Source organism: Eutrigla gurnardus, assembly GCF_963514095.1.
Source record: "Eutrigla gurnardus genome assembly, chromosome: 13".
Classification (NCBI taxonomy): domain Eukaryota; kingdom Metazoa; phylum Chordata; class Actinopteri; order Perciformes; family Triglidae; genus Eutrigla; species Eutrigla gurnardus.
Genome location: NC_139936.1, coordinates 14049959 through 14063926, shown reverse-complemented (window position 1 = coordinate 14063926; position 13968 = coordinate 14049959). Strand labels below are relative to the sequence as shown.

General features: G+C 42.5%; 1 protein-coding gene across 2 annotated transcripts in view; it reads right to left on the bottom strand.

Moving 5' to 3' along the window:
- Positions 1–8: 8 nt before the first annotated feature.
- The window catches only part of LOC311023781 (rho guanine nucleotide exchange factor 28-like), a 34962-nt gene continuing 21002 nt past the window's right edge, over positions 9–13968 (bottom strand). For both annotated transcript variants that reach the window (XM_084025829.1, XM_084025830.1), the window contains 25 exons: positions 13459–13501; positions 12449–12538; positions 11724–11847; positions 10850–10994; positions 10520–10575; positions 9078–9135; positions 8391–8520; positions 7954–8084; positions 7360–7500; positions 6844–7094; positions 6650–6775; positions 6444–6561; positions 6014–6268; positions 5857–5933; positions 5567–5745; positions 5325–5422; positions 5015–5206; positions 4091–4222; positions 3804–3937; positions 3670–3717; positions 3462–3566; positions 3139–3303; positions 1907–2158; positions 1362–1740; positions 9–1013 (listed from right to left, as the gene is read on the bottom strand). In XM_084025829.1, the coding sequence (XP_083881955.1) occupies positions 823–1013; positions 1362–1740; positions 1907–2158; positions 3139–3303; positions 3462–3566; positions 3670–3717; positions 3804–3937; positions 4091–4222; positions 5015–5206; positions 5325–5422; positions 5567–5745; positions 5857–5933; positions 6014–6268; positions 6444–6561; positions 6650–6775; positions 6844–7094; positions 7360–7500; positions 7954–8084; positions 8391–8520; positions 9078–9135; positions 10520–10575; positions 10850–10994; positions 11724–11847; positions 12449–12538; positions 13459–13501 (3620 nt within the window). In that variant the 3' untranslated portion in view covers positions 9–822. The remainder of the gene's footprint in view (positions 1014–1361; positions 1741–1906; positions 2159–3138; positions 3304–3461; positions 3567–3669; positions 3718–3803; positions 3938–4090; positions 4223–5014; positions 5207–5324; positions 5423–5566; positions 5746–5856; positions 5934–6013; positions 6269–6443; positions 6562–6649; positions 6776–6843; positions 7095–7359; positions 7501–7953; positions 8085–8390; positions 8521–9077; positions 9136–10519; positions 10576–10849; positions 10995–11723; positions 11848–12448; positions 12539–13458; positions 13502–13968) is intronic.

Here is a 13968-nt window from a genome sequence, read left to right as displayed (position 1 = left end):
ATGTTTGCCACAATGGTTTTATAGACAGCACAATATTAATATGGCACAACGGATTACAAGAGAACACATATCAAACAAACATATTCATGTGGGCAGTGCACGAAGCAATTTACACACAATAAATTACCAGAAAAATGAGATGAACAGAAAACATACAGCCGTTCTTTTCACAAATCACTTACAGAGCTAGATTTTAGGCACTTAAGTGAGCAAAAATAATTACAGGAATACAACTTCCTCTTCCATCATAGTGTGCATAGGTAGCCTTTCCATAAATCTATACATATCCTTCATATTTATACAATAATGTCAGAATACTTTTATATCTTTTAGATGCTTACAGTCTCTTATAAATATTATTAAAGATCACATGGAGAAATAAATGCACTTCTTACATAGTTTGGGGGAAGTGTTCAATTGGCTTCTCAAATATTTAAATGTTCTGTTAAGTGCTCATGGGAAAATAACCTGGAACTTAAGGTCCCAGTGTTTGGGGTACAAATGTACCTCAGCCATCACACAACGGATACTAAAAAGAATCATAGAAGTATAAACATGACGTACAAGTACCAAAGCTGATTTACAAAGAATTGGGATTGCAAAAAGGCACAATGGTTTCATGACACAGGAAGAGAATGCTTAATAAAGGATAAAGGCACATATATCAGTGTATACTTCCTCCCTGCACCTATTCCCTCATTTGATATTCCCTTTGATGGTTTGAAAACAAATGCACACATATACACCCATATAAGCCACGGATTATTTTGGGTCCAGTTATATGTGGGGAGCTTGCATCATCGTTTTTTTCTCTCAAGGCTCTCAGAGATAAACAACGTTCTCCTCGCCTCCCTCCTCCCCGTTCTGTCCTTCAAGAGAGAGGTAGGCCTGTGGGGGAAGGAGGGGGGCAAAAGGGGGAGGCAAGGAATAGTCGTCCTCATAAAGTCTGTGACCTGTGACCTCTGACCTCCAGGGACCCATGGATCGCCTGTCAAGCGGGAGGCTGAAGTCTGCTAAAAGGAGAACAGAAATAGATAAAGATGGAGTTTATGTCTGTACGGTACAAACACATTTGCACTTAATATGAATAAAGACACACTTCTCACTGGCTCAGTGTGTCTGTCTTCAAACTCATCATAACGCATTTAAAACTTTCTTTCTTAACACTTAATTATTTACAGGGCTTGTATAAAGCGATAACGTTTGCCCATGAATATGAGATATGAGTTTGCAGTTAATAATAATTCTGGTTTATGTTGTTTTGTCGGTAACACTACAATTCAATTTTGAGCAGCACACTGTATGGGGTATTGACAAAGTAGTCCACAACTACATATGGGAAGGAATATGAGCACACTTACTGTTGTTGGTCATTTGTGGCTGTGCAGTGCCCCTGCTGCTGAAGGGGTGGATGGAGTCATTCGGAGGCCGGGGCCGACGGTGGTTGTTGCTGTAGTCTGGGTATGTCTGGCCATCCGGAGGCTGTTTGCTATGTGCTTGGCTCAGCAGGGTGTTGAGGCTGTTGTAGAGGCTGGCGCTGAGGCCGAGGTTAGCGGTGTAGCTGGAGGTGAGCAGAGGGCTGTCGTGGTTCTTCCTCGGTGCGTAGAGCAGACGCTGGTGCTGGTTGTTGTTGGCAGGCTGGTGGAGGTGGTTCTGCTGAAGGGAGGAGAGTAAAGCTGCCTCGTTCTCGTGCACTGAACAGTTCCCATCCAGGCTGCTCGAGCGGCTGTGGCTGGACACCTAGGACATTGAAACAACAGGGGGGCATGGTTTCCTTAGCCGTGTTGTTTATCTTGACTTAATGATCGCTCATATTTTTTGTCCATTTTCATCTCCACACCAGTAGTTCCTCTTTCTTTCCTTCATTGCTGTACCTTCACCTTCCCGCACCTCCTCCCTTTCTTACCTTGTATTCATCCAGTGGTATTGTAACAGGCAGGCTGCTCTGGCGGTTGTGTCTCCAGCTCTGCAGTAGCCTCTGCTGGGCTTTGATCTTCTCCTTCTCCATCTCTACACTCCTCTGGCCCTCCCTCAGTCGGTCCAGATTTTGCTTATACTCCAGCAACTGAGCCTCCAGCTCCTCACGCTCGCAGCGCAGACGCTCGGCCTCCAGGAGGCACTGCTGTTCTCGCTCCTCCAGCACACTCTCCTGCTCACACTGCAATCAGATGGGATACATTCACACGAGAAAGTTCAGACACCGACTATCTTTTTCTTTGGTTATGGTTAACAGCTATAGTACAGATGACTGCAACTTTATCTTTATATTGACTGTTAGATATGCAGGGCTAAGGGATCAGCTTTTAGGCCCCATCTCACTGAGACGTGTGGCAACAATGGTTGATCAACCTGTGGAGTGGGGGTGCATGCTCAACCGGGCAATCAAATGTTGTTGCTGTTGCTCTGCTGTTGGATGTGGAGGGGATAAGAAAGTGGAGGTTTTGGGTTCACGGCTGAACAAAGATATAGATCATCGTTATTAAAAACCACTAATAGCAACCTTTCATCTGCATTTGCCATCGTCTGTTCCTACCACATCTACCAGCACCAAAACAGGAAGGTATTGGTTAAGTAGTAAAGCCCGCCCCTGCTTGATTTGATTGACTGCCTGGGCCAAGTGCGACATTCACCATCGGTGTAATGCGACTCTGCGCCTGGTGCTGAAAAGTTTGGAATATTTTAAATTTATTTGCATCAATAATGGCGAGAAAAAAAGAGACACGCAGTGCAAGAAAAGCAGTAGGTAAAAAATTCAAATATGTGTTGCAACTGTTGAGACAGCACTGCACATCATGTACTGATGTTATCTACTACTATCTAAACATATCTGATCAGGAAGAGGTGCATTTATTACATTCATAGGTGTTGTTGATGTGTGACAGTCTTCACTTATGTTGGTGAAATCTAATTAGAATCTGACTGTTTCTAATTTAATATTTAGTCAAAAGAAGAGTATAGCAACTGGACTTTTCATCCATAGCAGGTTTGAGTTGAATGTTATATGATCATAAACTGGATAGATAAAGTATATGGATGAACAACTTTTTTTGTGTGGGTTGTTGGTGAGAACATCAGAAAGATAAGCAAAAATTATTGAGACAAATGAGAGTTCATGCAACATTTCCACATGAGGCTTACCTGTTGTTTCTCTCTGGTCAGACATTCTTTGTCCCAGCGTTGCTGTTCCTGTTTCAGCTTCAAATGGAGTTTCTGCACATCATCCACCTCTTCTTTCTTCCTCTCTAAACCCTTCCTTTCCACGTCCTCTTTCTTCTTATCCATGCTCCTCTGCCTTTCTTGCTCCTGGACGACAGCGCAAACTGGTTTAATCATTTTCTTTTTATATTTCCATAATATTTTCAGTCATTATTGAATAAATAATGAACTTCCTAAAACATTGACTGACTGGGATGCATGTAGATAAGATATCTATTTTAACATGAATATCATGTGACTCATACCAGACTGTTTTGGAGGGAAGTGACGGTTCGGAGCTGAGGTTTTTCTCCCTCCTGGAGAAGCAGTTTCTGCACTTCATAGCAGCTGTCCTGGAGAGTCACAGCAGCCTGCCAACACAAGGAGTTCACACTCCAGTTACTAACCCTCTCCTTTCACAAAGCCAAATATTCACCCGTGCTTTCAGATACTGAAACGTATGTCTTTCCTCACCTGCAGACTGTAGAGAATCTGAGTCAGACTCTGAACGCTCTCTGCCACCTACAGAAAACTGTGTTATTACAGGAGAACAATAATGCAAATTTATTTTATCAACAAACATTCATGGGGAACTACAGTGGTTGAACCTTCAGCAGTGTCCCTTTAGTGTCTCCTCTTCTCAGCTCCACAGCAGAGCTCCACAGCATGCTGTCCAGCCCCGCCAGCTCGCTGTCTGATCCAAGCGAGGTCGAGCTCATACTGAGCGTGCTGAGATAATCCGCTGTAGCAACAAGAAGCAAATGTCACTGCCTGCACATATCAGGCAATGCGGTTCACCTGCATGAGTCAAGTAAAGATCAAGTGTGTGGGCAGCAACTTGAGGACACGCTTCACAAAAAGACATTCAGAATGACAGTGTGTATCTGTGACTCACGCTCAGAGGGAGACTCCTGAATGCTGCTGCCGTGGCTGTTGTAGCTGCAGTACTCGGGTCCGCGGACCGGAGAGTTTTGACTTTTTACAGTAAGGCTGTCACGAGCCTGCAGGATGGTGATCAGATTCTCAGCTGCAGGAGAAGTATTTCATGAGTATGTCATTCAAATGTCAACCAAATGCCACAAAATGCATTCAATGACCAAAAACACGCCACCACCAGCAAACCTCTAGATATTTGCAACACATTTTTCAAATGCTAAGAATGATGGCATATTTCATGCATTCGTCATTCAAGTGTCACCGGAAGCTGTACACAGTGCATGTTCATTCACATGAACCGGGACCTGAAAATGCCAAAACAACATGGGTTGCAGCCACCATTAATGTTTCTACTTCTAGCTGTGCTTTATCTGCCGTGACATGTCACAATTACTGCTGGGAAAAAGGTCTGAGATGTGACAAAATTGACAGGAGAGTAAGGGGAATGTCAGTACAGTATGGTCTGCACTTGGGAACTACTTGAGTCCTGAAAATAGGTCTAATAAAAACACCCATGGCTTTAAGAAATGGATACATTTTGTTTAAGATATACAAGTGTAAAAATGCTGTTTCCTTCTAAGTAAAGTTGCCTAGAGTCCCATTTTCAGCAAAGCATCGGCCTTGTGTATAAAATGTTATAATGATAGATGTGTTAAGTGTTTGATACTTCCCCCATATATATATTTTTTTTAATTTTTAAATATGTGTTGAAATGCTGTGGAAAGTGATTGACTGTCAAAAGGTCTGTCAAAATGATGCATTTGTGTTTTTTTTAATATCATCATCCTCAGCTATGATTAAGCTTGTGAAATATGTGCTGGAACTGATATATGCAGCATCATGCAGCTCTCACCATTCAGTGGCCACACAGCCGTTTCCTCACCTTCTTTGAGTGCAGCAGTGAGCAATGAAGAGGCCTGTCTTGGCGTTTCACTGTCGGCGTCTGGTTGTACCAGCAGATGGCGATGTGGAACAGGTTCTGGTGAACGGAGGGTTAACTCCGTAAGCTCAGCGTAAAGCTGCAACTTTTCCTCCAGGCTGTTGCAGATTTGCTGGTCCTGACCCGACAGTGTCTCTATAAAAACCAAACACTGGGATTAGGACTTGTTGTTTATGTTTCTATCAAAGGATGTTTCACATAGAAGTACAGGTAATGATCAAAAATGTACATGTGGGTGCAAAACTGTTTTCACCTTGGAACTTGGAGATCTTCTGAACTCTCCCTTCTGCCAGTCGCCTGGCCTCCTCTGTCTCAGCACTTCGCTCCTCCTCCTCCTCTTCTTCAGGACAACTGCCAGGTAGACCAGTAGGTTAGATGATGAGTAACACACATTAACTTACACACATTGACCAATCACACACACACACACACACGTGCACACAGATTCTAAGTAGAAGCCCTGACATATGCATACCTGCACAGTCAAACACACACCTCTCTACAGCTTGTCGTATGTGTCTCATCCACGCATTCCTCTCGTCTCTAGTGGTGGTGTGAACTTCATACATCTCTGGTCCCACCGAGGAGGCGGAGATGAGGAACATCCCTCTCTCCTCATTGGCTACTTCTCTTACAATGAGCTTCTGCAGAGGGATTACTGGGGGCTTCTGGTCCTGGAAATAGAAGATATAACCCATGAATATGGGTTAAAGGATGGAGAGAAATGGATAGACGGCTGGACAAGATGTCTTTAATTTCAAAGTGTTCTGCGTGTTGAGGCTTACCACAGCAGCAAATACAAAGCGTTGATCTTTCTCTTGCAGGAAAACCAAAACGTCTGTGAGCAGGAGAGCCAAAGTATCTGAAAAACGGAGTAGAAATACATGTAGATTGGTGTGTTAAACTCAACATACCTCGTGGAACAGATGATGTCATACACACCTTTAAGACGTCCTGTGGCGGTCTTCCAGTAGACCAGCCCTTTATAGTGCAGATCCCTGTGTTTGCTATGCAGGTCCTGTTTGCGAAACACCTTGCCATTCTTTAGCTTGGCAAAGCTCTTGTTCTCCAGTCGGGCCAGCACTTCCTGCAGCTCCTGACACCTCTCGTTCTTATTCACCGTCAGGTCCACTGCAGCGATGACATCACGGATCTGAGCCAGGGCACTTGACAAATCAGAGTGTTCCTGACCTCCCCCTGTGGGGGAAAGAGGCAACATAGGTCACATATTCAATGCTGCAGAAAATATTTGAATTGTGATACAAATTTTAGTCAAACATGTTGCTCTATTAGAATACTAAAAAATCCCTGTTGCCTTGCTCTTTGTGTTGTTGTTTTCACAAATATGTAATGGACAGTAGAGCTGACGTACCCTCAGTGTAATGCAATATCCTCTCTAGCAGCACTGGGTACTTGGTGATGCGCTGAGTGACCAACAGGATAAATTCTGGCACCTCTCTCCGTCTGACCAGAGTGTTATTACTCTGTTGCTGTAAGCAGAGAGGTTAACACCAAAATGAGTATCTGCTAAATCAAGACATGTTGCTACAGACAAGAGGTCTGGAATCAGGAGCTTACTTTGACAAAGTTTTGCAGTTTTTTGTTCTGCTGCTGCAGCTCTTTGAAGACGTTGACTGCCTCGGTGTGATGACTGCAGAACTCTCCGTACACCTGCTTCATCTTCTCAGCGTATTCGTCTGAGAACTGAGAAACGGATCGATTATAGACGTGTATCTGTGTGCGTTTATGTGCATGAATCCTCCTCCACCAACCTGCTGAAGCAGAATATCTCCAATCTGATGCATTAGGTAATTTCGGGGGTTGTCAGGTTGGGTCGCAGCCTGTCGGCGTTCCAGCAGCGCTCCAAAGAGGTTTCTGTGAAAAAGCAGCAGAGGGTCCAAGCAGGGGAAGATCCGGGCCACACAGTCCAAGTCGAGCTGCAGCTCCTCCAGCATGCCTCTCCTGAACACCTCTGACATGACCGTCAGGGTTTGAATGTGGTGCAGCTCTGTCTGCATCAGCTCTATATGGGGAACAAGAGTGGGTTATGGGATTACTCAGACAAACTAATGTCTTTTAATGGCTTCATAACTGTTTCACTAACTCATTTCAACAGTTTCCACCAAAACTTGTGCAATAAATCTGAAGTTTCTGCATCACCTCTCTAGTGAGACTTTAGCTCCACCCACTGAGGTTTGACTCAACCAATCACCTGCTTTACAATTACAGATACAGTATGTATAGAGCATAACTAATATAGAATACTGAATTAAGAAGAACTGCCCCACCGTATATGACATCCTGTCGTTTGATGGTGTGCCTGTCGTGTTGCTTGCAAAACTCAGGACTGACCGCCAGACTCCATGACTCCGCCTCAAGTCCCAGCAGGTCAGCTGACAGGTCGCTCATTAGAGGAGCTTCATCAGCGTCTGTAGTGACCAAAATAATGAACAATGTCTTTCTTCTCTATGCCTGCCTCAGTAAAAAATAATCTCACATCTTCAGCCTGTTTAAAATGCTGCAGCTAGAAACTCAACACAGAGACCATATTGACTCAGTCTGAGCACATCTGCACTGGATAACAGTAAGATTCAGAATAGATTTTAAGATTTTACTGATTACTTTTAAAATGCAGAACAGCCTAGCCCCAAGCTTTATTGATCACCCCTCTTTATGAGCTGGAACGCAGTCATAGATCAACAGGCAAGGATGTTTAAATCCCTTCTAAAATCGCTCCCTATTAACTTTTAACTTTTGTAAAGTTTTGTTGTTAGAAAAGGTTATTATTATTATTATTATTATTATTATTATTAGTAGTAAAAAATCACAATCCACTCTACAGTAATTCCTAATGTTTTGTGTATGTAGCTTTTCTTTCTTACCCTGTGTGGTGATCGGCGGCTCGGCTGAAAGGGGAGTTGCTGTGACCGGCGTTCCCTCATCACACAATGAGCTGTTGGTGAAAGCCATCAGGCTGCACTCACCGTCCACCCCTGCTCCATCACTCAGCCGTCTGTACAGAAGAAAAGTTAGTTTGAACTTTTTTAAAGGCAAAGACAGTGTTTGCATGGGGGGGATATTGTACCTGATTGTGAACTAAGGTCTATTTACCTCAACATTTCAAAACTGATTATAGTTTTAAAAACACACACACTGATATTTTGTGCACTTATTTAAGATTTTTCTTCAGTGTTTCCCTCTAGAACAACAGCTCTCTGTAATCCAGATTAATTAATTCAGTTGAGGTGGGTTAGAACCACTTTAAGATTGCTGGATGGAGTGGATGCATGGATATATCTTGATTATGCTGCCATCCCACCTGCTGTCTATAGAGATGGAGAGGCTTTTGGTGAGAGGAGTGACTGTTTCTCTCTTCTCTCTGGTCATCATGGGAAGTGAAGAAGAAGAGGAGGAGAAAATGAAGGCTGAAGAGTTGTCTTTTGTAGAGTCTGAGGGAGAGACCAGGAAAAAGAGCAGGAAGAGGAATTAGTTGGAGGTTTTCCCCTCCCACAAATAAATACTTCAAATTTCCCCATGCTTTGTTTATATCTATGTAGTCGCAGTAAATGAAAAATAAAGCTGTGAGAAGGTCTGCAGTTCTCTTTCATTGTTTGACTGGGCATCAGCCTATAGTCGGGACAAGATGTTGTTGTAATCAAAGCTGATTGTGTTTGACCGTGACATCATTGCCTGACATTAAGCTGACATCTGAACGTAAAGGCACAGAACTTTACAATAAGCAGTAAAATGATCCTGGCAAAGCGAGAGAAACAACCAAATTGCAGTTCTCATGCACAAATATACACAAACACAATCCAGGCCAGGTCCCCCACTGAGATGGATTAAAGTTTAACTTTTTTAACCATGGAAAGAACAACAGGGAAGAGTGGGGGTAAAGGATTTCTTAATCTACTACAGGAGAAACAAGGGAGGACAGGTAAAAAACTTAATCAAAGACCAAGGGAGGACACTATGGGAGGGGGACACACTGTAATTTCTGACTCACTGTGTGGGAGAGACATGGTCTTGCTTTTCATCAGCAATGCATTCCTCTCCTGCGGCTTCTGAGGAAACACACAAACATATCCATATCCAAACCATAGTGTTTGTGCTTTAAATATTGATACGTACAACAAATTCCCTGAACGCTAGAGTGAATTAATGCCTAAACAAAACAAAAAAACTAAAGAGAACCGTTGTTATACATCTTGTAATACATCATCAGTTTGAGATGTTCAACACATTCCAGGAGTTCCTTTGTCACCAAGTGTTGGAATTTAGTTTTCCTGTTGTACCCACTTCCTCTAAGCCTGCCTCTACTTCAGTGACTGATTTCTGTCTTTTTTTTTTTTTTACATTTGGCCTTTTTATAACAGCACAGACGAGTATGACAGGAAGCACAGAGGAAGAGCAAACGACCTGCAACAAAAGCTGGATTTGAACTACGGATATTGCTGCCACACGACACGACCACAGGACATGGTCGGTTGAAAGTTACAGATTTCCAACATTTGCCAAGGCAGATTTTATGATCATATGTGAACTTATTGGATTCAGAACAACGAGTGGAGAGTTTGATTCACAAAAGTAATAGCTGTAGTACAGAAACATGAGAGTGAGACATTTTCAGAGTGTAAAATTGTGAACTTAAAAGGCAACATGTGGAGATTTTGACTACTAGTAGCACTAAGGAGGAATGTTTCAATGAGTGGGTCCCCGTTTATATGTACCATGCACACGCACACAGACACTTACTATTGGTAAACGCATGCAGGTGGTGGCTTGGTGCTTTTCTACAACATTGCACCAAGAAACATACAAATGGGGCAACAAAGGCAGTGTCAAAGAACAACCCTAGGCAAACGGTGTCTTGCTTTACTTTTCAACCGTTCTCAAACTGGGAATGTTGGCATTGGCAGTAAATAAGAAGTACTCAAAATGTTCTTAAAGTAAAACCATTAATAGTAAAACTATTAATTTGCACAGTAAAAGTCCTGCATTAAAATGTTTACTTCAAGTGAAGCCTGAAAGAGAGGCATTATCAGCAGTGCACATAAATGTACTCAACTCTGTTCCAGGTAGAGCTTTCAATTCTAATACGATGCCGGCTAGTTGAATGAATAATAATGTATCCGCACCTAGGGTAGGTGTATTGCTCAGGAAAGCAACAAGCTGCAACACCACAGGCCAAGCATTCAGCATGAACAGTCATGATTGAACGGCCACTGTAATAGTGTGGATAATTGGTGGAGTGCCCCTTTAATGCTGGAAAAAGACTTTCTCTCTGAGAGTTTGTTTGAATCATGCAACTTTTAAAAAAACTCAAATATGACGATCTTAAAAGAAAACCACATGCATTTGGGTTGTTTTATGACGTGATGAATTTTTCCTTTCAACTATTGCTTGTTGGTTTGGACATTAAATGACGTGCATGATGTTGTTGGTTACCTTTCCACAGGCTGCAACGGACTCTCGACAGTTTTTATGGACATGCAGGAAGCAGTCTGTAGTGCAAAACAAACGGAATCCCAGTTAATTTCAATGGTTAACTGATAATAAACAAAATGACCACATCTCTAGATTCAGTGTCCAGATGGCTGTCAAACTATCCTGATCCTCGTGATCGATGTTGACTTTTTGTAAGGAAGAAAACTGACTTCATGTCTTCTGCTAAACAAAACATCAAGGCAGCACGTGCAACAAGATTTACACAAACCCTAAACAGTGCAGCCACCACAGGACATAAAACAACAACAGTACTGACAGCATAAAACTTACTGGAGCACTGCAACAGCTCCTTCCCAGAAACAGACTTGTCACAGGCCACACAAGGAGCAGGACCAGATGGAGACACAGGAACAAACTGGTGTCCATTGGCAGCTCCCGACTTCTCCTTTCCCTCCTTCACCTCTTTCCCCTTCGACTGGTGGTCATAAATGTTTAAAAATGTACCCGTTCAGCTGACATTTACTGCAGTTCATGCCACAATATCGTGTAAACCACCAAAGTAGAAACAACATGATTGAGCAGCAGGCACAAAGAGGCATATAGGGGTCATCTTCTTGCTGAAACACACCTGTTAAAGTGGACTTAGCTGAGATAAAGGGGCCTCTCAGTGAGCGTTTCTGTTTACTTTGTTAAGGTCCATGGGGCCCGCTGCTCTTGTGGTGCATCATCCTTAGGGGGGCATTAGAGGGATTCCTCCTTGCATGTGTGTAATACTGCAATGTTTATTTTCTCATCAAACTTTACAAGGAAGTCCAAGAGTGCCTGTTTGTTTTTTGACAGTTGCTGCCGACCATGTGCATCTTATGTCTGTACATACATGCAGACATGTTCTTCAACACGTTTATAAGATGGAGAGTGTACTATGGAATGTTATTTGGCTCCTCGCGCTGTGTGGCGGGGGTCTACGCATTATGTAAGAGGATATTTTCACTGTGTCCCGTTGCTAAGACCTGAAGAGAGGGAATGTTTCTCCCTCGCCAAATAAAGGCACCGCACACAGACAATGGCTCCCCAGCAAAGGAATTCTGAGCTGGCCCGTCTGTGAGGTGGTAAAGACTTTACTACGCTACTTTAGGAGGCCTTTCAGTTTTCAAGACGTGTAGGGGAAATCTTCTGAATGATATCTCCCACTGTGTTACCTCACCTTGGTTTTGTTGCGAGTGCTGGACATCCTACTCTTGAGGAAGCTGAAGGTCCGGCTGACTTTGTACTTCTCTGACTCGACCTTCGACGGGATTATGTATTTATCCCACTCCTCATCCTCGATCCTGTTTCAGTGTGAACATTTCAGTCAGCGGGCATCACAACTCTGAGCATCATTTTTGGCCACTGGAAGACTGCAGCATTCAAGCCCAACATGCACATTCGATATGAAAAGAATCATTGTTTTAATACTTTTAATACACTAACGAGAGTGGAATAATCAGGTACGATGGTGTCATGCTGGAAATAAAGAATGTCCAGACAGCCTTCCAGGACCCCTGGTCTACAGACTATTACTCTTAACAACATGCTTGGCATGCTTGGAAGTCACTACGTACTCTAGCGGATACTATTTATAGCATGACCATGGCAAGATGAAATTGATAATGTGTTAACTATTTACAGCAACTTATGCTAGTCACATTACACATTCTAGCTAAAAGGCAACAGAGCGTAAAGTAGAGAGACATGCACATCCAAACATACACTGTGACATAAAATAACAAAATGTGTTAATAGTCTCCTTCCGAGGATTCACATATGACCAAATAACCTCAAGGAATCCATGTCAGGTTAATGGATGAGTCGGTAAATGGTTTGACGACAGGGTTAGAATGAGTTAAGCCACACATGCATGGCCGTGAGGTCGTTCTGGTGAAAACATACTCTTTGAGGAACTCTGTCAGGGTGAGGTGTTGGAGCGATGCGCTGCTCTCCTCCTCTGCTGACTGGGCCCGCTTACGGAAACCCAAAACCCTGCATGGATATAACACACCTCAGACCAGGTTTTTGTGTTTGGGCTCATCAGGAGACTCAAAATGTTGCTGATGATAATAATAAAAATAATGATGTGATGAGTCTACAAACAATTTCTGGGCTAATAAAGTGTGTATTGTAAGATGACCACATGTGGATAGTCACATGGATATTTGAGCGACATACTAATTTAGCAAACATCCACATCTTGTTAACATTGGATGGATACTGAAATTATGAAGGACATGAGAGGTAAGTGGCGTGATCAGGCTGGTGTTGTAAATATTGTAGTATTAATATGATCTATTCTAATGTTCAATTATGTAATAGGATAATCAAATAGCCTAACACGATCTGATCTGTTTCCTCTGTTAGCAATGCATGGATATTATCAAACAAAATGTATTAGCACATGACACATTTGTGAGGCAGTGAGTTGAATTAAAATATAAAATGAAGATGGATTGTGGGGATTTATGAAAACAAAAATAAGCAACATTTGACACATGGTAGGATTGCAAAGCAAATGTTAATTCATAAAGCTGGAAATCTATAAGCAAAAAAACATATTACAACATTTTTAGACTAAAAAAATTCAGCATCATTGATGTGTTTCAGAAAGTTGCTAGATGTTTCTGAGGTCTGGAGTCCAGGAGTGGTTTGCTGTTTACTCAGGGTTATTTTGAGGTTGCAATCAAAGCACTTCTGGCAACTGCCTTGCAACAGGAAGTATGTCACATCCTGCACATTCAGACCTCAACCACAGGTTTAATACTGGAGATACGTATAAAAACACACACATACACATATGTAGGTACATTTCAGGCAATCTCCATCCACTGGTCTGCCTAAAAAGGGAGGAACATCTGAGCAATGAGTGGATTGCTCCTGGATTCATGAAATGACAGACGGTGTTTTACCTCTTTTCTCTGGTAGTCTCGGTAAGGCTGAATGCTCTCTGCTCTGTAAAGTAGAATAACAACAACAGACAAATGAGTAAGCTAGAAATAGAAATTGAAGAGACTACATTACAGACTCTAAGTGAATCAGCCGAGGACGTTAAAAACCGTCACCCCCAATAAGAATTGAGTTAGAAGCCCTGAAACAGCCTGGATCCAGAAAACCCCTACAAAGAAATACCAAACACAGCATAAGGGTTTCTCCTTGAAAAAACCAGAGGATACTGAAGATGGAAAATCGAAAACCAGTAGGAAAGAAAATATGTACCAAAATGGAAGCAGAACAGAACCCTCAGGGTAGAAACAACCCCTCCTTCAGATGATCTATAAGACTTACATAGAGAGTGTGTTTCCAAAGCCTCAGAACATTAAACAAAGCACAGTCGTAACAGTTTAGACCTCTACTTGTCAGTCATCATATAAGTGAGCGGCGTTTTGGATTTTTCAAAATTCTTGAAGTCAAGCTTTAGA